Source organism: Condylura cristata, unplaced genomic scaffold (genome assembly GCF_000260355.1).
Source record: "Condylura cristata isolate star-nosed mole 26May11 unplaced genomic scaffold, ConCri1.0 scaffold00025, whole genome shotgun sequence".
NCBI classification, from domain to species: Eukaryota; Metazoa; Chordata; class Mammalia; order Eulipotyphla; family Talpidae; genus Condylura; species Condylura cristata.
The window spans coordinates 28,781,662-28,801,886 of NW_004567126.1; the positions used below are offsets into that span (position 1 = coordinate 28,781,662).

General features: G+C 60.7%; 1 protein-coding gene across 2 annotated transcripts; it reads right to left on the reverse strand.

Moving 5' to 3' along the window:
- Positions 1-8: 8 nt before the first annotated feature.
- Positions 9-19,034, reverse strand: PIAS4 (protein inhibitor of activated STAT, 4). Of its 2 annotated transcripts, XM_012729937.1 has the most exons (10): positions 18,969-19,034; positions 13,828-14,254; positions 6,827-6,911; positions 6,191-6,232; positions 5,788-5,878; positions 5,566-5,694; positions 5,377-5,482; positions 2,908-2,981; positions 2,646-2,806; positions 9-403 (listed from the first exon to the last, which is right to left on the reverse strand). In XM_012729937.1, exons 1-10 carry the CDS (start codon positions 18,993-18,995, stop codon positions 94-96), a joined length of 1,452 nt encoding a protein of 483 aa, XP_012585391.1. In that variant the 5' UTR covers positions 18,996-19,034; the 3' UTR covers positions 9-93. The 2 variants fall into 2 exon arrangements, with proteins under 2 accessions (XP_012585391.1, XP_012585392.1); XM_012729938.1 differs by lacking the exon at positions 9-403 and having other exon boundaries at positions 2,642-2,806.
- Between the last annotated feature and the right edge of the window lie 1,191 nt (positions 19,035-20,225).

Consider the following 20,225-nt stretch of genomic DNA (forward strand, 5'->3'; position numbering starts at 1 on the left):
GACAGGGACAGACGCTCAGGACCCGGACTGACCCACACGCTGGGAACCCAGGCGGGCGAGGGACAGGGCAAACTCCGGGCCTCAGCACCTGCCTCACGGCGCTGTGCACCCCAATTCAGGCCGAGCAGGCGCCCGGGGCCTTGCGCAGGGGCACGCAGGGCTCAGCAGCCCTGACGCTGGCCGGCCCACCCCGTCTGGGGGAAGACAACGTCCCGCGCCTCTCTCAGATAAACACACCGCTGGCAGGATGAGAGGCAGCCGGAGGCACTCACCGAGCACGAGGATGGGGCACTGCGGGCTGCAGCTGCGCTCCCTCTCGGCGCGGATGGGGCACCACGAGCCGTCCACCAAGTACTCAATCTCGTCGGCGTCCTGACACTCGCTCAGAATCTTGGAGAGGAGCCTGGAGGGGTGGGCGGGCTGATTCCTGGGGCCGCGCACCTTGCTCCCTCCCTGCGCCCCGGACTGGGGCAGGCGGCTTCTTCCGCACCTGCCAGGGCCTGGTGACCACACTTAGGGACCATGTGGGTCCTCGGGGAGGGGCTGCGGCGGTCTCACAGTGGGCTGACAGCGCCTTCCCCCAGCAACGGGAGGCCACGGGGCCTGGGGGTTGCGGGGGTCCTGCCCACCGGCCCAAGCTGAGCTGCCCTGCTCTCCACTCTTGATTCCTTCATCTGTCTGCTCAGATATGGCAACGGGGGCTTGGAGGAGAAGCATGTGCAAAGTTCCCCGGCTACGGGGAGAAGCTCGAGCAGAAGTGGGGCCACCTTGCTCTCGTAGTCAACAGCATCCCGAGAGCACCCGGGTTCCCAGGGGTAGCGGGCTCTCCATCTTTGCCCTGACCCGTAGCACCACGCTGCAGAGGGACCACAATCAGCCCCACTTTTCAGGTGGAGAAACTGAGGCCCGCTGAGCCAGCACGGTCTCTGAGGGCACAGTCAGGGCCTGCTTCTGCCTGTCTCCTGCCTGCAGGCTGGAGCAGGTAACTGAGGGGCAGCACCGCCCACGCCAGGCCCCGCCCCAGCATCTGTGCAGCACCCAAGCTGCGCCTGCCTCTAGGTGCCTTCCACTTCCTCAATCAAGGTCACTGAGGACTGAGGCCCACTACTCCCGACACCCTGTAGGGCCAACAGATGCCTCCACCTGCACCCTGAGCCCCTCTCCCCCCATCCTGCCCACAGATCACCACCCCAGGCCACTCTGGCGTAGACACAGCTCCGCCAGTAACGCACCTCTCCAGGAAAACACCTTCTCACCCTCCACAGCCCCACCTGACAGTTCCTCTTCTTCCAGAGCTGCCCCAGCAATAAGCAGTGTGTCTGTCTCTGCTCCTTCCCACCCCCCAACCCCATGTCCTAAACGAGCGATCCCTAAGGCTGGATGATCCTTGGATCACTCGAACTCAGGGTCAGGGCCCTCCAAGAGTCAATGTTTAAATGAAGGCTTCCTCTTCCAGGAAGCTCCCCAGCAATGCCCAGACCCTGCTGGCTGCTGGGATCAAAGCCTGTGTGGGCCACAGCTACACCCCCAATCTCAGTCCTGCCAGCCCCTAGAGCTGTCAGGGCTGTTGGCACCCCGAGCGCGAGCGACCCGCTCTAGGCCCGTGGTGGAGGCGGGCATTGGCTGCCCAGCTGCCAGGTCCGACACAGAGCCCTCATTCAGGACCAGCCCTTGCCCCCTGGCCCTGGAGGCCTTCTCACTCCGCCCCAAGGCTGGACAGCATGGGGGTGTCAGCTTGCCCCTTTGAGAGGGGACCCTGGCTCAGAGCTGCCTGAACTTGGCCATCTGCAAGCCGGGGGACCTCTGGGCTGGCAGCTGCCTGCTTCGAGCTTCAGTGTCCTCATCTGTAACATGGACAATTAAGGCCCCATCTCCTGGGACATTTGGGAGGGCTAGCTGGCAAGAGCTGGGCTTGAGGAATTTGAACATGGGGACCGAAGCTGTGGCACAGGCTCACACGGCACTGAACGACGGCGCTGCTCCCCTCACCCGCATCTTGGCCATGGACAGGCTGATGGCAGCCTGTGGTGGCTGTTCAGGGCAAGGCTGCTGGCATCTGCCCTGAACACGCCTTTCTGCGGCATCCATGCCCCAGCCCCTCCACCCTGTGGCTCTGGGGACAGAAGGTAGATGTGCCGGCGCCTGGCAGGAACTGTCAGTCAGGTGCTAGGCTCAGTTTCTGGAAACCTGAGACTTGAGCAGCTCCCTGTTGGGAGAAGGGACCTTTCCCCCTCTCCCCCTGTGGAGTGGGGAGGGCAGGGGGACAGACTGGCAGCACGCTGCTGACTCCAAGGGAGAGGAAGACCTTGGGCAGCAGTGACTCTTTCTGTGCTGTGCTGAGCCCACCGGAGAAGCCGCTGTCTGAATCAGGCGGGGGTTCTTGAGTCCTTCTACGTGGATGACCACAGGTCATCCAAACCAAACGTTTCAGTTTCTGGACCCTGGCGGCAAAGGCCCTGAGAAGTCCTGCAGGAGAACTGCCCCCCCCCCGCCTCCCCCCACAGCCCAGGCTGCAGCAGCTCCTGGGGCAAGTCAGGCCGCAGAGGCCCCACAGCTCGGCTCCTCACTCCAGACAGGCTTGGCAGGGCGGTGGGGAGAGGGTGAGCCCTGCAGCCCAGCAGGAGGCGCCCTGCAGAGCCACTCACCCATCGATGATGAGCTGGTCATAGGGAGCCGGCTTGTCACACACGGGGCACATCCAGGTGGGCTTCTTCTCGTTCATCTGGAGGTAGAAGACGGCGTCGAAGCACTGCAGGTGTGCACAGGTCTCCGCCCGGCAGGGCACCGAAAGCCGCATCTTCACCAGCTGAGGCAGGAGGGGAGAGGCGTGAGCAGGCCCTGCCCAGCCCAGCCTGCCCCAGATGTCCCCACACAACAGGCAGGGAAGAAGGGGGCCCGGCGACTCACCGGGCAGATGAGGGAGACACGCACGCCGGTGGTGGCGATCTCGCTGTCAGGATCCAGGCGCAGCTTCTCTTTGACTGTGGAGAAGGGGGTGGGGCTGGAGGACGGGACCAGGCCCTGGGGACTGGGCTCAGCAGGGGCTCTCCCAGCACCCCTGCTCCAGAGGGCAAGTGGGTCACACAGGTAGGTCCCTGAGCCCCAGGGCCCAGGCGCACCAGATCTGCCCATGGAAAAGCCCTGAGCAGCAACTCCTGATTACCGGTACTTCCTGGGCACGCCACCAGGGCAGTCCAACCTCCCACCAGTCACCCTGCTGGGGATGTTGAGACATGTCTGTAAAGATTCAGGTAACACAGGTCATCCCCTGTGACTTAATTTCCCTGAGAAGTCAGCAAGAGTGACAGGGGCTGCCTCCACACAGTTCCGGGGCTCCAGGCCCGCACAGACAGGAGGCGTCAGAGCCCTCTGCTCCCACAGCCCACCGGGAGTGCCCACCGCGCACCCTGCAAAGGCAGCAGCCCACCCCACCCGTATGCTTCCCTGCACAGGTGTGTCTCCCTGAACATGGGCGTGGCGGCGCCCCAACAAAGCCACGCGCCCCTAGCCTGGGAGGCCGCCCCACCTGAGAAGGCACGAAAGACAGGAAGGAACCACAGCTAGCAGGCCCCCGAGACAGCCTGCGGGGGCTACTGGGCCTCCCTCCCAGCTTCCTAGGCTTTCTGCTTTCAGAGTGGCGGGGAGATGGGCCCACACACCCAGAGGCACACTCAGCCAAACTGTACCCCCGACTCAGCCTGTGGACTGCGGGGAGCCTGGCACCTGGAGCTACCCCTCCCGACTGGGACCTCGGCCGCCTGAGGACACCTGTCCCCTCTTCCGGGGGGCTCCTCCCTCCCTCCCTCACCTCGCCGCACTATGGTCACATCAGTCATTCAAGTTTCAGGATGAACTTCCACCCAGTGCTCCCCACCCCTCAAAAACACCCCGGGCAGCCGAGAACTGATGCTTTACGCCAGGCCTCACTCTCCCGGCAGGGAGGTGTGCACGGCAGGGGCGAGTGAGAAGAGCAGTAAAGGCAGCCGCAAGGGGCTGGCTTTGGCGGGGAAGCCCGACTACCCGGCCCAGCAGGGCTTCGACTGTCACCTACAGCCCCGTGTCACAGGTTCCAGTCCTCAGGCCTTGGTGCCTGACTGGTCGAGGTCACGCAGAGTTAAGCTGTCTGCCACAAGCCCTAGCCCCACCCTACGGCCTCATCCCTTGCCTCTCCTGGTCAAGCTGGCCATTGTCCCCACAGGAGATGGGGAGACGGGGAAGAGTTGAAGAAAGGGCCCTTTGAAGGAAGGAGGCGGCGGCCGAGCACACGGGTGGAGGCCCTGGGGTCCGCCAGTGTCCCCACCCAGTCAAACGGGGACATCACCAGCCTGCAGCCCCCATGGCTGCTGTGAGCATCAAGTCAGATGTCACTCCCAAGGGTCCCCCGTGGCCCAGTGGCCAGTGGCTCGCCCGAGACACACAGCTGAGCACCTACCACATGTGGGCCGCCCCCTGCCCTGCGCTGGGACAGGAGCTGCTGGTCTTGACCATTCACTTAAAAACTCTTCTGGGACTGCCCCCCTTTCCTTGGTTGTTGAAAGTACAAAAAGGAGGGGCCTCCCCTGTGGCTCAGGGGTAAAAGTCTCAGTGCTACTGGGCTGTCACCAGCAGCTGCGGCCTGGGTTCGATCCCTGGCCAGGGAGTCCCCAAAAGGCACAGTAGTGCCTCGGCCACAGCTCCCCACCGTCTCTGGTGAATCCTCTCAATCCCTGCACTTTGGGCCTGCACCCCAGCTCTTGTACATGTAAATAACTCTTTTAAAAGAGCACTAAAGGGGGCCCTCTCTGGTGGTGCAACGGGTCAAAGCACAGCACTATGAAGCTGTCCGCAGCCCCTGCAGCACGAGTTTGATCCCCGGCCAGGGAGTGACCCACAGGGCACAGCAGACCTCTCCTCTGTTCTGCTCCCCAATCTGTCTCAGGAGAATCCTTCCCCCCCACACACACCTCTGGCTTGTACCCCATTTATTTATTTTAAGATAAATAAATCTTAAAAAAAAAAAAAGTACAAAAAGAAAACACAAATGGCCCGGGTGCCTCAGGTGGAACTTTTACCTTCGTCCTCACAGCTCCCACCATGGACTGTCCTTTGCGCTCAGCCTCCCGAGTTATCTGCCTGCAGCACCACCTGAGGGGCTGCACTGTCCAGCCCCTGCCTGACCCCGACCACAAGCACCCTGCGCAATGCCGCCCTCAGTCTGCATGGCCGAAGATTCTGCTGCGGGATTCCCTTCTCCCCACACCCTCGAGACCTCTGGGCTCCTGATCCCCAGGGTGATGAACAACCCCCAGCCAGCTCCCAGGAGGTCCTGGTCCCCAACTCTGGCCCTCCTGCCCTCCAGGGACAGCCGGCAGCCGGCCGCCGGCCGCCAGCACTCACCCAATGCCTTGCACAGCTCTGGGTGCTTGACCCCGATGGTTTTCAACCTCTGCAGCAGCTCCGAGGAGGTCAGCTGCCGCACCAGGTACAAGGCCACGGAGTAACTCTGGGAGCAGAGCAACGGGGGTGGGCGTCAGAGTCGGGCGGGCTGGAGGGGCAGCCGGCCGGCACCTGGCCCCGCCCACTCACCTTGCCGTAGTTGCCCCAGGTGACAGTGATGCGGTTGGTGGCTGAGGACAGGTACATGAGGTGGGTCAGGTTGATGGGGCGGCAGGGCCTTTTGGGCTCCACGCCGGGCTTATTCGACGGGTAGTAGCCCTGGAAGCACACGTGAGCTCAAGCCAGGGGCAAGGGCACAGATGGGGGTGCCAATGCTCCCCCCCAGCTGGGGCTGTCGGGGGCCCTGCTCACCGGGACCGAGCAGTAGCTATGGTTGACCTTCACTGCGATGTTGGGTGGATACTGGTCCTCCTGAGGGCCGCTGGTGTCCGAGTAGCAGATTCTGCAAGGACAACGGGACTGTGGGGCTCAAGGGGCTCTTGGCAGGAGAGGGGCCTGAACTGCGGGGGGACGCCAGACACGGGTCAGGGAGGGGCCACGTCGATGGTCCAGGCAGTGGTGACAGACATACGTCTGGCTGGAGCACCCACAGACAGGGCAGGCGCAGGAAGGAGGGAACAGCGCTCTACCCTGGCCAGGGAGTCGGAGGGGCTGAGAGGAGACAGTGACGGGGAGAGGCGTGGCAGGGCCACAGCTCCGGGGCAGGGGACACAGCCTCGGCCAGTAGTTCCGCGCTGGGCACAGCTGGGCTTACCTCAGGACAACCTGCACGGCCTTGATCCCGGGCTGCAGTTCTCTGAGCGCCGAAGGGGTCAGACGGAGGAAGGAGAGTCAGGTGGGCGCTCTGGCACCCCAGGCTGACCCGTGGGCCGGGACCATGGGGTGCACGCGCACCCCGCTAGCAACTCAAGGCTCACTGGGGTTTCAGATAAGTGAATTGCCCTCTCTCGGAAAAGGGGAGACTGGTGGAAACCTTAAGTGGGCTGGAGGGCGTGCGGCTGGCCTGCGCCGGCGTGGCAGCTCGGCTGATATCCGGCTTCACCGGAGTGGGGGGCCCTTCGGGGACACAGGGACTGGAGAGCGGCCCCAGCTCATCTGTCACATACAGCCCAGGGGCTGTCACCCGGTGACTCTTCCCCCGCCTCCTGGGAAACTGGGTGATGTCCAGGGAACTGGAGGTGTCCCAAGGAGGGGGATGCTGCTTACCACCCACACAGTGCAGGACAGCCCCCCCGAGGAGACCAGGCCCTGCCAGCAGCACCAGGACAGCCCTATTCAGGGGCTGACTGTGGTGAGCAGTGCTGCCCAGCCCGCGAGAGCAGGCATGAAGCATGGGTGGGCGGGCTGCCCTCTGCTCAGGCCAAACGCCCAGCGGCCTGGCACCACGCACCTGGAGTTCCGGATCAGCTCCACCTGCCTCGGTGTCAGCGCAAAGATGCACGGGCTCTCCTGGAGCTTCTCACTGTTCTGTGGGACTGCAGACAAACTCAAGGTCAGGCCCGCCAGGCCACCGGCGAGGGCATTTCTGCGTTTGGCCCTCTTGGAGGAGGGAAACAGAAAACGGGACCGAGGGGCGTGGTCCTCGGGGCTGCTCACTGTGGCCCAGATTCAAGGCCTCCAGAGTCGAGGTGTCTCTGCCAGGAGCCTGAGAACTGCTCACGGGCAAGGCGAGCAGACCTGGGCGACAGAGCTCGGGGACACCAACCAAAACCCTGTCCCGCCCTCACACAGCGGTTCTGGTGAGCTGGCGAGGCCGGGCCCACCTCCACAGCATGAGGCATGGGCCTTGCGTGAGTGAGTCCTTGAGTGGATGGCGACAGACCAGGAAGAGGTCCTGCCTCAGGCTCTCGGGGCCAGGCCAGCTGTGGAAAAGCAACAGCTGCCCGGGGGCTGGCTTCCCGTGGGGCGTGAGTGTGCCAGAGCCTTGCTCACCGCCCTGAAGACCTACGGGCACAGCAATGGGGGAATTCTGCAAGGGGCGGTGACTGAGGTGGTGAAAGTCAGCTCTTCACTCTCAGTGTTAACTGCAGAGAGTCGCAGGCGAGGTGAGACAACAGCCAAAGACGGGGTGGCTGCCACAGACCTGAGGCAAAACCATAGCTTCTGTTCAAGAAGGAAGAATGGTTCAAGAAGAGCTCTCCAGGAAAGTGAGTTAAAGCCCACGTTGTCCGAAGGAAGGAAGCTAAAGAACAAAAGTCTATGAAGAACGCTGGCAACACGGAGCAGCAGCCAGCCCAGGGCTCCGATCAGCCCAGTCGGACCGCGGCGAGGACACACAGCCCAAGAGAGCAAAGTGGGCGGTCTGCACAGCCTTGTCAGCGGAACAGGCCATAAGCAGCTTCAGGACACTCAACCTGACCACTGAGCTGAAATCGAGAAATTTCTGCCAAAATATCAAATCACAAAAACTGGCACCAAAAGAAAATGACACCTGAGAGCTCTTGGTGTTCAAGAAGCTGACTGAACGTTTGAAAACCTCTGCACAGTAAAAACAGCCAGTCTGAAGTAACGAATTTTCATCCCACCCGAGCTGGCTAAAACGCCCTCGGACCCACAGGAGACTGACACAGGGACTCAGAACCCAGGGCCCTGGGCCACTGCTCTCCCGGGGGTCACACCTCACTGTGACTGTGCGACCGGGGTGGGCGGGAGCAGGTGCACAACTGCCTATCTGTCAGCTGGCATCTGGGGGTGTAGGAGGTGTCTCAGGAATCCGGCCTCGGAGTGACTATACCGAGCTTGGTTTAACTTATACTACAGGGATGGGCAAACCATTCCTACAAGTGTGCGCGTTTGACTCTAGAGAGCCAAGTGGCCTTCACCCTGCCCCACGAGGGCAGCCGGGCAGGGGCACGGACCCCAGCTCCAGCACCCGCTGCAGCCAACGTGCCGCCAGTCCTCTCCCCCCCTCCCCGCCCCCAGTCTCCAAACCTGCTCTGGAACCTTCCAAGTCCAAACCACAACAGGTAACGTACTCAAGAATCGAACAGGAGCTCAACTTAAAGCCAGCTGGAGCGCAGAAATCAGATCACCTGGGCGCAGACCCCGGGGCCGCCAGGGCCCCGCGCCCCCTCCCCAGCCGGGACGCCCTAGGTGCTTATGTCCCATTGCTCAAGGTTCACATGCGGGGGCTCAGCGTGTGCTGGGAGCAGGCTGGTGTGACACCGCGGCTGCCACCATGTGTGCTTGTTTGTTGAGAGCCAGGCTGGTCCCTGTGGAGTCCTGGCAAGGCCCTTGAGGGCACACTCAAGCCTCCTGCAGACACGCCCGCCCTGCGCGCCTGTTTAAGGGAGGAGGGGAGGCAGTGCCTCAGCTGTCTGGGCTGAGGGAGAGATCGCATGCTGCTCGCCCCAGTCACAGCAGGCCAACACAAGACAGATGCCCCGCCCAGGGAGGCTGCCTGTATCTAGGTGAGGCTGCTGCTGGATGGGGGGGGGGGGGGGGGCGACTTTCTGCAGGGTCATCAGACTAGAGTGGCTAACCACAGCCCCAGTAGCCACCCGGCCACCAGGGTGGTGAGCTGCCACCACAGCTGGGCATACACCACTGGGAGGGGGGTTAGTGGGTCCCCCTTTGCCAGCTGCAAGAGGACAGTAACCACAATCCCCAAATCAACCCTGTCAGCTCAGCTGTCAAAGTGCACCCACAGCTTCCGTGGTGGCACAAGGGGTTAAGTCGCAGCACTACAAAGCTGTCCGCAGCCACTGCAGCACGACTTTCACCCCTGGCCAGGACCTGACCCACATGGCACAGACCTCTCCTGTCTCCCCGCTGCTCCCCTCAGCAGTGTGTTTCAGCCCATCTGCCTTTCTGCCCCTCACTCTGTCTCTGGGGAACTCCCCCCTGCCCCCCACCCAGGCCAGAACCCCAGTTCTAGTATGTGCAAATAAATCCTTAAAAAAAAAAAAAAAAAAGAGGTCCCTCTGGTCTGGCACCTGTGCTCCAGCCCTCACGTCCACCCACCATGCACAGGCCCTTTATATCTGGTCCTGCTCCACCCTGCCGAGATCAGCACCAGCTTCCCTAAAATTGAGGGTTGGGATGGTGTGAAGTTTAAGGTCTAAGGGACTGCAGGGTGTGTTTAATGAGCGTGATGAGGGATCCTATGCTGGAGAAAACAGGTACCCTGACTGCGTGCAGGGGCCCTCCCCGCAGAAAGCCGTTGGGCACCACAAGACCTCCAGCCCCTGGCTCTGTCTTCAATTCCTAGTTCCTCCACTCAGGGACCACCCACACTCTCACGACTTCCTGTTCGTGGGGTTATGGCACAGGACAGAGGTTGCACAGTAAAGAGGACTCAAGAGACAGCAGTCCCCAGCTGATTCTCAGTTCCAACCCTTTGTCCATGCTCGATCCCCACCCCCACTGGGGGCAGTGGGCAACAAGTCAGTCCCGGTCCTGGGCATTAAAGAAGGCGTCCGAGCTAACAGACATGTCAGGGTGGGCAGTGCCTCTATGGGGGACCAGAGCGAGGATGTGCTAAGACAGCAGCAACAGAACATGCAAAGGTCCGAGGGCAGGGCCGTGCCTAACGCGTTAAGGGCAGAGAGGAGACCTGTGTGCTGGAGTGGAATGAGCAAGGGAGAGAGGGAGGCGAGAGTGATGAGGGGACAGGACACACGTCAGCAAGCAGTTCAGGGAAGCATTTTAAGCCGTGAAGGGGCATGGCCAGGCTTCGACATTAAAATCTACTCTGCTGCTGAAGGGACAGTCATGGTGTGAGAAAGAGATCATGGAAGAAATTGGGCAAGTGGGCAGGTGAAACTCAGGGACAGAAAGAGGGAACAGAACTGCACGCGAGGCAGTGAGCAGGCAGGACTTGAGTGGGCTGAAGGTCTTGCCTGGGTGCTCCCCAGGCCTTCCGTTGGTAGGGCACGCCCCAACCTGCCCAGTGGGTCAGACCCCCTGCCTCTGGAGCCGGGACACAGGACACAGCATGCCACAGACACCATCCAGGTTCTGGACTAGACATCCAGGGCCTGGACTAGACTAGGAGATGCCACAGTGCCCACTCCTCCGTGGCATTTTCTGGCCTCTGCCACTAGTGTCCAGGCTAGCCTCAACCCCCTTCCTGTGTAACACCACATCCGCTCACAATGGCCTCCATCCATCAGGCCTCTCTTACCACCAGGCCTCTGCCTAGAACATCCCCACCTCTCGCTTACCGCAACTCGGCTCTCTGGTCTAGAGAATTCCTCCTCTAGGAAACTTCCAGGCTCCATCTCCCACAAACTCAGTAAGGGGCTCCTGGTACTAACAGCTGCCCTCGGGAACCCTGCACACCCCATCAGAGCACAAATCACCCAGCACCATCTTATCACCTCTAGTGCAACTTCCTGACAGCATGTCAGGGCCTCCAGAACCTTGTGTGCCGCCGGGCACTGCAGCCAGGGATCAGAGGCTGGGTGAGGGGCAAATGGGCGTCAGGCTTGGGAAACTAGAGGTGGGTGCTAAGCCAGCAGCTCCCAACCAGGATCAGTGCCCATCACCTCTAGGGGGCATGTGGCACCCAGGAATGTACCTCAGCACAACACGGAGAAGCACTGGCTGCAGAAAGCTGGGGCCTCGGGACAGCACTGCGCCGAGTCAGTGTCCTTCCTCCCCCTGCCCATGAGTCTCATGATGCCTCGCCTCTTCCCCATACCCTGACAGGGAGATCCGGGCCTCCTGGGCTGGCCTCTGGCCAGTGACGCCCTCAACACCCTCAGACTTTAAGACACCCTAAGCTGCGGTGGCGGCTGCCCCAGGGTGCCAGCACCCTGCCCCAGGGAGATGCCCCTGCCCCAGGATGCCAGCACCACCCCTGCTGAGAAGGGGGGGATGGCTGCTCTGGCTCCTCATGCTATGAGGGGGTGCTGGGGTGCAGACCCCTGCACCTCCATGCAGGGGTGCAGGGTGCGATGCCGGAGGAGGGGTCAGAGTCAGGAAGCTGGCCCAGGCTCCTCGCTCAGGAGGCTGCGTGGCCTCGGACAGCCTCATAACCTTCCTGCGAGCGGCTCCTGACCCACCACTGATGCAACCGTCTGTCTCCAACAGGCCTCCAGTTCCCAGCCTGTGGCCCACTCTCCCCCCTCCCCCGCACAGCACTACAGATTTATGCCTCCTGTCCGCCCAGCTTGGTCTCCATCCAGCACCAGCCATTGGCTCTTCCAGAGTAACAGACCAAAGGGGTGGGCTCACTTAGTCTGGGGGTCGTGGCCAGGGTGAAGGGAAGGGAAGCTGTCTGAGACAGATCTTCCTGAAACGGCCCTTGGGCAACACCAGTGCTGCAAGTACGTCGGGAGGCCCCGGCCCGGCCCGGCCCAGGCGGAGGGGCGGGCACGCAGAACGCTGCTCCTGAGCAGGGGCAGACAGACTGCTCGGAGTCTCCAGGAAGCCAGGCAAGGCCTGGGGGTGCCCTAGAGAAGGGCAGTCCAGGGGAGCACCCCCTTCCATGCTCTGGGATGGGGAAAGGGACTGAAGTGGGAGCAAAGGCAGGGCAGGTCGGCCTCTTTGTTCTGAACGCCAGAATTCCTGGTGTAGACAGGGGAGAGACTCCCGGAGAATCAGGTGACCGGGTCCCTGGGGGCTCAGGGCAAAGTGATGCATTATGGGATGTGATTGCATGCCCCCCCCCCAGAAGGAAGCAGGCAGTCTGTGCCTGGGAGGGGAGCCACTGGTCAGAGTTCAAAGTCACCTCCAGTCCTGGGTGCCCCCCCAAGCCCGCCTTACTGCTTCCCAGGGGAAACTCAGCCTCCCAGTTACAAAGATCACGCTCAAGTATCTGGACCGTCAGCTTGACCTTTAGAACCAGCCAAACAACCAGATCTTAAGCCCCCAAGCCTGCTGGAGGACCCCTGGGGTAGGGGGCTGGGGATGGGTTCTGGAGAGGTTGAGGAGGGGAGAAAGAGGGAGACAAGCCCAGGAAGAGGCAGAGGGCATCCAGTATGCCACTGCGAGCTCGTAACAGATGCTGCTGGGTCACACTACCCCACCCCCAAGAGAAAAGCACAGTGCCAGAGAGTTCAGTGACAGGCAGGGCCTTAGGCAACGTTGGGTCATCAGCAACTTCTTCCTGCACGTCCCCAGAACTGTAACTGTTCCTGTCCAAGCTCACAGAGCCCAGGGGCTGTGGGGGTGCACCATCCACCCACTTTTCCCTGCCAGATGCCAGAGCGGGGTAAAGTGGGATGGCTGGCACTAGGCTGGAGCTGGAGTCTGCGCAGAGGAACAGGGTCTCCACGGCAAGTGACACAGGGTACCGTGTCAGCAGGGTGGGAGGGAGGACCCTGGGGCCAAGAACCCAGCAGGCAGTGTGGGTTCTACAGCTGTGGGGGGGCTGCAGGGGAGAGGAGGCTAGTTCACAACAGGGGCCACAGTTCTGGCACAGGCTCGGAGCGCCACGAGGCCCCAAGGGGTGCCAGAACGTCAGCTCCAGAGGTCTGGGGGCTTGGTCTGCTCCCTGCCCTGCCCCAGGATGGCCGCCCAGTATCAGTGAGTACAGGGTAGAGATGCAGGAGGGAGGAAGAAGAGACAAGAAGGGTCTCCAGAAACATTCCATGACCTGATACGACCCAAGTCAACAGAGGCCAGAGCGCTCCCCCCAGGAAGTTGATACCCATCCCCGGTCAGCACCATCGAGGCTGCCGGGGAGGGCCTGGGGGGGGCCTGTGCATAGCTGGAACTCAAGGAACGGAGGGACAGACTGAGCTGAGAGCAACCTGGGAACCCTGGCATTACTTCCTCCAGCCCGAATGTCCCACCTCCAGGGGTGGTCATCCAGTAACACCTGGTTGGCCAGCCAGCCCAGCCTGACTAAGCCATTGACCAAGGTTCTTCCCAAAAGCCACCTACCAGTAAATAAGCCTTTTGGGAGGAATGAGAAAGGTCAGAGTCAAACTTCTAGACCCTTTGCCACGGGAGTGGGAACACAGGGCCATCCTCTCAAGTGCCCGTGTCGCCTGCTTCCCGACGGTGCAGCCTGGCGGAGTCAGCCTGTGGCGAGATCCATGTGGCCAGAACTGGGGTCCTTTGCCAACAACAGCCAGCAAGGAGCTGACGCCCACCAGCGATTACATAAGCCCCCCACTCCAAGCTCTACTGCAGTGGGCAACCAGCTGGCCACCAACTTGGCTGTGACTTCCTGAGCGAGTTCAGAGCCAGAAACACCCAGAGAGGCTCACACCTTGGAAACTGAAAACGAACATCTGCTTTGCGCTGCTGGGCTTGGGGGTAATTTGTTACAGAGCAACAAACCACTAATATAAAAACCCAAAGGTGGTCCTTTGTGATTCCTGAGGGACAGGCCCCTGCCACCCCTTGGCCCCTGGGGTTGCCCAGAAAACAAGCAGGGTAGGGTTCCGCTGGCCTCAGACACTGCGAGAACCCAGGTGGGGGAGGCAGGGAACTCACCCAGCTCCGTCGGCTTCAGCAACTCATCCAGCATATTGAAGAAGGGCAGTTTCACCAGGCGGACTTCTGGCTTGAGGGTCTTGGTGGGCAACCGTCCGAGTCCATTTAAGTACTTCCCGTAAAGGACAGGGTAGTCAATATTGGGGCCTGTGAGGGGAGTCCTGGGTACTGTGCCAGCCCGGTCGTACGTTGAGTGCATGGTCAGGGGGTCCAGGGGCCGGTGGGGCTGAGGGACGGGCTCTGAGTTCTTCTTGGCGTAGCGTGTCTCGTAGAGCTCCTTGATCTTCTTGAACAGCTCAGGGCTACAGTCAAACTGGACCAGCTGCAGGGCCCGGGTGACAAGTTCGTGCTTAAGTCCACTCTTACTCCGACCAACGAAACCCAGGAGCATCTGAAGATCGGAGACTCGGAAACTCATCACCATGTTCTGGAGAAGAGCAACCACAGACACACCCGCTAGAGGAAGCAGTCAGAGTTAGGGGCAGCCCGAGGTGTGAGGCTTCCCTGCTGCCGTCTGGGCCCTGACTGGGTGCGAGGCAAGTGCGAGCTGGTCAGCACCACCCGGCCAGCCTAGCGGCCGGGCCCTCTTCACTTCTGGCGGCAGTTCCTGCCTCACCAGTGCCACCTCCCTGCGTCTGATCTGGCTGCAGGCTTACCCTTCCCCGCGAGATCCCCTCCTGGCGCAGTCCCGCGCCTTCCTCCTCCTCCAGCCTTCTTCGGCACTGCCAACGCAGCAAAAACTCCTGACTACCCCACTGTCTTCTATTTTAGGTTCTCTTCTCCAGTCTTCAAGCCTGAAAGCTGCCCCAGAGCAGGAACTAGGAATCTTGCTTTATCCATAACAGCTTCTGCTACTCCCCAGCTAGCAAACCCTGACAGCCTCTCTGCCCCTCCAGCTCTTCCTCTGGGAAGTGACAGGCCCCACCTACTCCGACATGGGCAGGGCCAGGGAAGGCAATGCCCCTAAAGCAGAGCGAGCACCCTACGGGCAGCAGCCACAAACACCTTCGCCCTGCGGTCTCGTGGCCACAACTGACCTACACGACCTACCAGCCGGGAGCTAAGCTAGACATGTGCTTCCACGCGTCCCTCCGACCCTCACAACAGCCCTGCCAGGTTGGCATGAAGTCCACTTCAGTCGTGATTCAAACCCAGGCCTGCCCCTGAAGCAGGCAGTGCTGAGTCTGCTATACCACTGCCAGGAGCGACCCCTAAGTGAGCACACTGCTGCTCATTCAATCTGGCTCGCTCCCCCCACACACTGCAGGGGAAAGGGCTGGGTCATGCTGTGGGAGCCTGTCCCGAGCACCGCAGGATGTCCAGCAGCGCTCCTGGCCAACCTCCAAACCTCAGCTGTGACCACCACAAATGTCCCTAAGACACCACCCAGTGCTCCCTTGGGGCGGGATCAACTCCAGCTGAGAACCACGCTCCGAGGTGGCAGCACTGGGGCTCCTCGGCACTAGGGGTCGGGATGGCACCGCGGGAATGTGAGGAGGTCTGACAGGGCCTGGCACTGGGTACCTGCCGGGGTCCTGCCAGCAAAATCAAATAGGACAGCTCAGTTGGTGCCAGTGTTTCCGTTAGGGGTGTCTGATGGTGTAACCTGATCTCCATGAGACTCTGCGACGCCAAGGGAAGAGAGGGAACCCCAAAATACTTCATAAGCTAATTGTTCTTGAGGGTTTTGGGGCTATACTGAGCCCTGAAGCTGGCCTGCGATGAATGAAATGTTGTGAGAAAAAGAAACTTCCAGGGAAAATGGGGTGAAAAATTTGTGTACAAGTAATGAGAGTGATTATGGAAAGCTGGCGAGGACAGCACCCAAAGAAGCCAATTAATCACTTAAACTCAACTTGAAAGAGCCTGCGACCTCAGGAGAGCGGAAGCCCTGCTCGGTGTTTACACACGGACCTCCGTGCCAGCAGGCGCTCTGCTCCCAGGCCTCTGGCTGCTTGAGGAGGAGGTTTGGAGTCTGACAGTGGCCCTCAGGGCTCCCAGCCCTGTGTCCAAGACCAGACTCTGCTCGGGTCCCCAGAAGACCCGGGGTCTGTTGTCTGGCCTCTCTGACCTTTGAGCTCATCATCCACTGGCACAAGATGGGAAAATCTGAGATTCCTTTTAACTGGGCAGTGCCAAGATCCTAGAGAAGGATCTGTGCTCGGTCCAAGCACGGCATGACAGAGACAAATGCACAGGGCTGCCCAGTCCTGCCTGCACAACTTCAGGGGGGCCTTCGCCTGCTCCTGCGAGCAGCTGTGGCGCGCCTGCCACATGCACAGCGCCACAGGCCCCTCACCAGGGCTGCTCTCACCAGCCCACGCCCATGGTGCAGCCGGGGAAGCGGAGGCTCTGTGAGGGGCGCAGCTGGCCCAAGGCACCCCTGCACAAAGGCAGCAGAGCTGGCATTTTCACCAGGGCTAGCAGGGAACTAGGGGCATTTTATTACATCATACCTGTCGCGGGGGACCTCTCTCCCTAACACACCCCATGCTCAGGGAACTAAGGGGTCGGATGGCAATGCAGAGTCCGCAACACTCTAAGAACACAGAAGCTTCACCTCCCTCAGCCTCCTACCTAGAGCAGAGAAAAAAGGTTTGCAGACGAGATGCTTCTTCTGGAAGAGGCCCAAGGACTCAAGGGGAGACGCGATGTCATGTGGAAGCTGAGCATCCACTGTGGAGCTGAGGCAGACGAGCGCAGCTCCTCTGACCACAACAGCTGTCTGACATCACCTCACCCCCGGAAGCCCCCGATCCCACCGAGGCCTAGCCCTTCTACCAGGTGGGCCAGCCCAAGCTGCCACACAAGCACACCCCTCAAGTTACCACACGTTTACAACTCAGATTTGTCAGCAGCTGCCACTAAAGAGATTGTCCTTGACAGTAGGCAGGGGTGGGTGGGGCCACTGAGGGAGCCACAGACACACAGGAAGAAGCCCCAAGCACAGGGCACTGCCATCACTTCCTGCCCTGCTGTATCCTAACCTGCTTATTTATAAACAGCACCTGCCAGTCTTAACCTGGGCTTGGCTTGGAGTGGTGTGAGAAACATCAGCTTGGACAGAGCAGCAGCAGCAGCAGCAACGGCTCCTCTGAGCACTGGAGACCAGAGCCCCCCTTTCCAGAACTCGAGGTCTATGCAAAATAGTACCTGCCATCTCACAGGGGTCACAGACTGCTCCCCAAGCCTTCTCAGGGTCTCAGGTTAAGAGTCTCGGATTTCCCCATTTACCAACAGACAAGACCACAGATTCGGCCTTCAGACCAGTCCACTTTGCACCCCAAAAGACAAACCCTCAAGCTCTTGATAGAGGCTGAGAAAACACATAAAAAAGGGGGTTCTCAATTGCACACAAAGCACGCTGAAGTGACAGCAAGAAAATGAAGGCGAAAGAAGGGTCCTTAGTGTGGGCGTTGTGCTACAGTCCCAAGCCCCCTGAATGGAGCCTCACATTTAGGGAACTTGTACAAAGAGTAGACTTAATTGGGGTGGGGGCACCCAACCACCACAGGGTCAAAAAGAGTTCATCAGATCATATTTCAAGGCCCTGAATTGTATAAGAGTGCCCTCCCCTCTGCTCAGACTGGGGTGGGGGCGGGACCCAGGACTGCAGCCCCACAGAGGAGGTTAAATTTCAGGGCTCCAAGGGACTGAGACCTGTCCTGAAGCCTGCAGAGCTCAGACCTGCACATCTCCAGGGCAAGTGTCAATTTATCAAAACCCTAGAGTGTGTGTAGTGTAGGTAAGGGGGGGGGCTGAGAGGAGCAAGGAGGCAGAAGGTCTGGTGAAGGCAGGGCAATAATACTACATGGTCACAGAACCCTGAAGGCAGCATCTCAGATCCCTGCAGGAAGGGAAGGGAGTACTGGGGGGTTGGGTGGCGGGGAACATTTACAGATCAGGACCTTTGTGAGGGGAGACCACCACCTCCTTGAGAGCAGCAGCCTGAGTGAACTTCGAAGTAATAACAGGTATACAATATGGAACTGAACCCCAAACTGGAACTTGGCGAGAGGAACCAGGAGCTATCCCAAATAAAGAAGCCTATGCTGGAATCAGTAGGGAACCCTCCATCGATGAATGCAAAGGATTGGCAGAAAAAGAGGAGGGGCTCAAAAATCGTAACAGAGAGGCATATACTGATCTAAAGCAGAGGATCCGGAGGTTATGGTGGGAAGCCCAGATTATAGGGGAGTCAGCTGGTATGGGATCTGATCCTGCCACGGTGGGTTCAGAGCCCCCAGGAAACCTCACAGGTCCTGCCCTGGGAAAAGGAGAAGGAAGAAGGCAAAGAAGTCAGGATCCAAGACTGAGATGAGAGTTAGCAAGAACTTCAGACCAAGAATGGGGGGGGGGGGCAGGGCCCCATCCCGAGGGGAGCGCAAGCAAGCTCGGTCGGTTAACAACGCCTACTTGCCTACTTCGGGGTGAGAGAGAGGGTGCCAAGAGGGGGGCGGGGTTCCGGGACCAACACGGTAACAGAACAGGGCTGGGTTCCAAACCGGAGTCTTGAGGTACAGATCACACTCCCACACACACACAGGACACACAGTATCGGGGGGGTGGGGGGGTTCATCATCCTGGACGGTGGAAGCGGTGGCAGAAAGGTCAGGGGTCCCTTCTGGGCTGTGTGTCGCCCACCCCGGCGTGGCCTGCGGGGTGGGGAGGCTGAGATCCAGACACCAGCCCTCTAAGCCATGGATGGCGAAGAGGTGCTGACACTCCCCCAGGCAGGAGTACTGACCTCCGCTCAAGACGAGCAGAGGACCGGCAGCCCAGCCCGTCGTGCTCTCCTGGGGTACAGTGTCTCAAGCTGGGAGGCGCGGCCCAGTCTCAGTGTTTCAGGAGAACCGGACCCTAACCGCTCCGGCTGGTGGAGAAGGAAGCCCCGCCTTAAGTCCGGGGGCTGATCCTAGCAACTAAGGCTGGGGTGAGGTTTGGGGGGCCCCGCCCCCGGCCTCCCCGCCCCCCCGCCCGCACCAGGAGCCCAGGGGACGGGGGCGGGCAGGGAGCCGGACGGCGAGACTTTGGCGGGCTGCGCCGCAGAGCCACCGGTTGATGGCGCAAACCTCGGCCCGCTCCCCGGCCCCAGCCCCCTCGCCCGACCGCGCGGGCCGGCGCCGCCACCGTTCACTCACTTTAGCCTCCACCAGCTCCGCCGCCATCTTGGCCACCAGCGTCCCCCGCGCCGGGAGCCCCCAGCCGTCGCGTCACGTGACCGTCCGCCACTCGCGGGCGGGGTCGCAACCGCGACCAATAAGCAGTCGCGCGCCCTCCTTCTTCCCTCCTCCCTCGCCTCGTTGCGCGCTGCGGCGCACTACGCAGGCGCGCGCGACCTCCGCCCGGGCCTCAGACCAATCAGAACGCCCAGACGCCGTCCCCTCCCGGACCATTCGCGGCGACCACGCCCACCCCGGGCAGCGTCCAGTTTCTTAAAGGGGCAAGAGCCCCCACACAGGTGAGGGCAGCTGCTGGATCTGGCCTTCAGTGCGGAAGAGGGAGGGAGTGGAGACGGCGATAACTATAATACAGCCAGGTGTCCTGGCCCCTGAGTGAGGCGGCTGCCAGGTGCGCGACACCGGATGCCCGGCGGCGTCAGGGGAGAAGACGGTTGCTCAGCCCAGCTGCCGCCTGTGCGTGAGGTGCAGTGCGGCGCCGCGCAGTCCAGCCTCCGGGGACTCGGCGCCCCGGCACTGCACATCCGGGTCCTCGAGCGACGGGGGCGTGCGGCCACTGCATTCACGGTCTGGCCCCGGCCTGAGAAGTCCTGGTTTTCTCCCTCCCAGATTCTCGGGGGCTCGTGTAGCCCACGTTCTTCCCAGCCCACATCCTGCCCCCGCTAGTCCCACTCCCTACCCGCAGGAAACCTTTGGAATCTGCGCTAACCGGAACTTCCCCCGCTCTAGAGCCCTCAGCGGCTCCCTAGTGCCCGCCGCAGACGGCTGAGTTCAGACGGGGCTAGAGAACAGGGCAGAATGAGCCGAGAGCTCATTGTGATTACACTCAGGAATCAAGACCAGCGTGTTACTGCAGGTTTTTTAAACGAAAAAGCCATGCCCCAACAGACCTCTCCTGTCCCACCCGCCGCTCCCCTCAGCAGTGTATTCTTCAGTCCACCTGTTTGTCTCTGGTGAATCCTCTCACACCCCCCGCCCCCAGCCCGGCCTGCATCCCAGTTGTGGTTTGCATAAATAATTTTAAAAATCTTTTTTAAAAAGTAAAAATTCATGCCCCCCCCCATTCATGCTCAACTTTTTCTGAAGACAATGCCACTCTACAATCATCTCACCCCAATTCATTCACATTAGGGTTGCAGGGTTTTGTGTTTTCTTTTATTGTAAAAGTAAGAGTTTATATACACTTCACACAGGTAATTTTTGTATTAGTATAATACT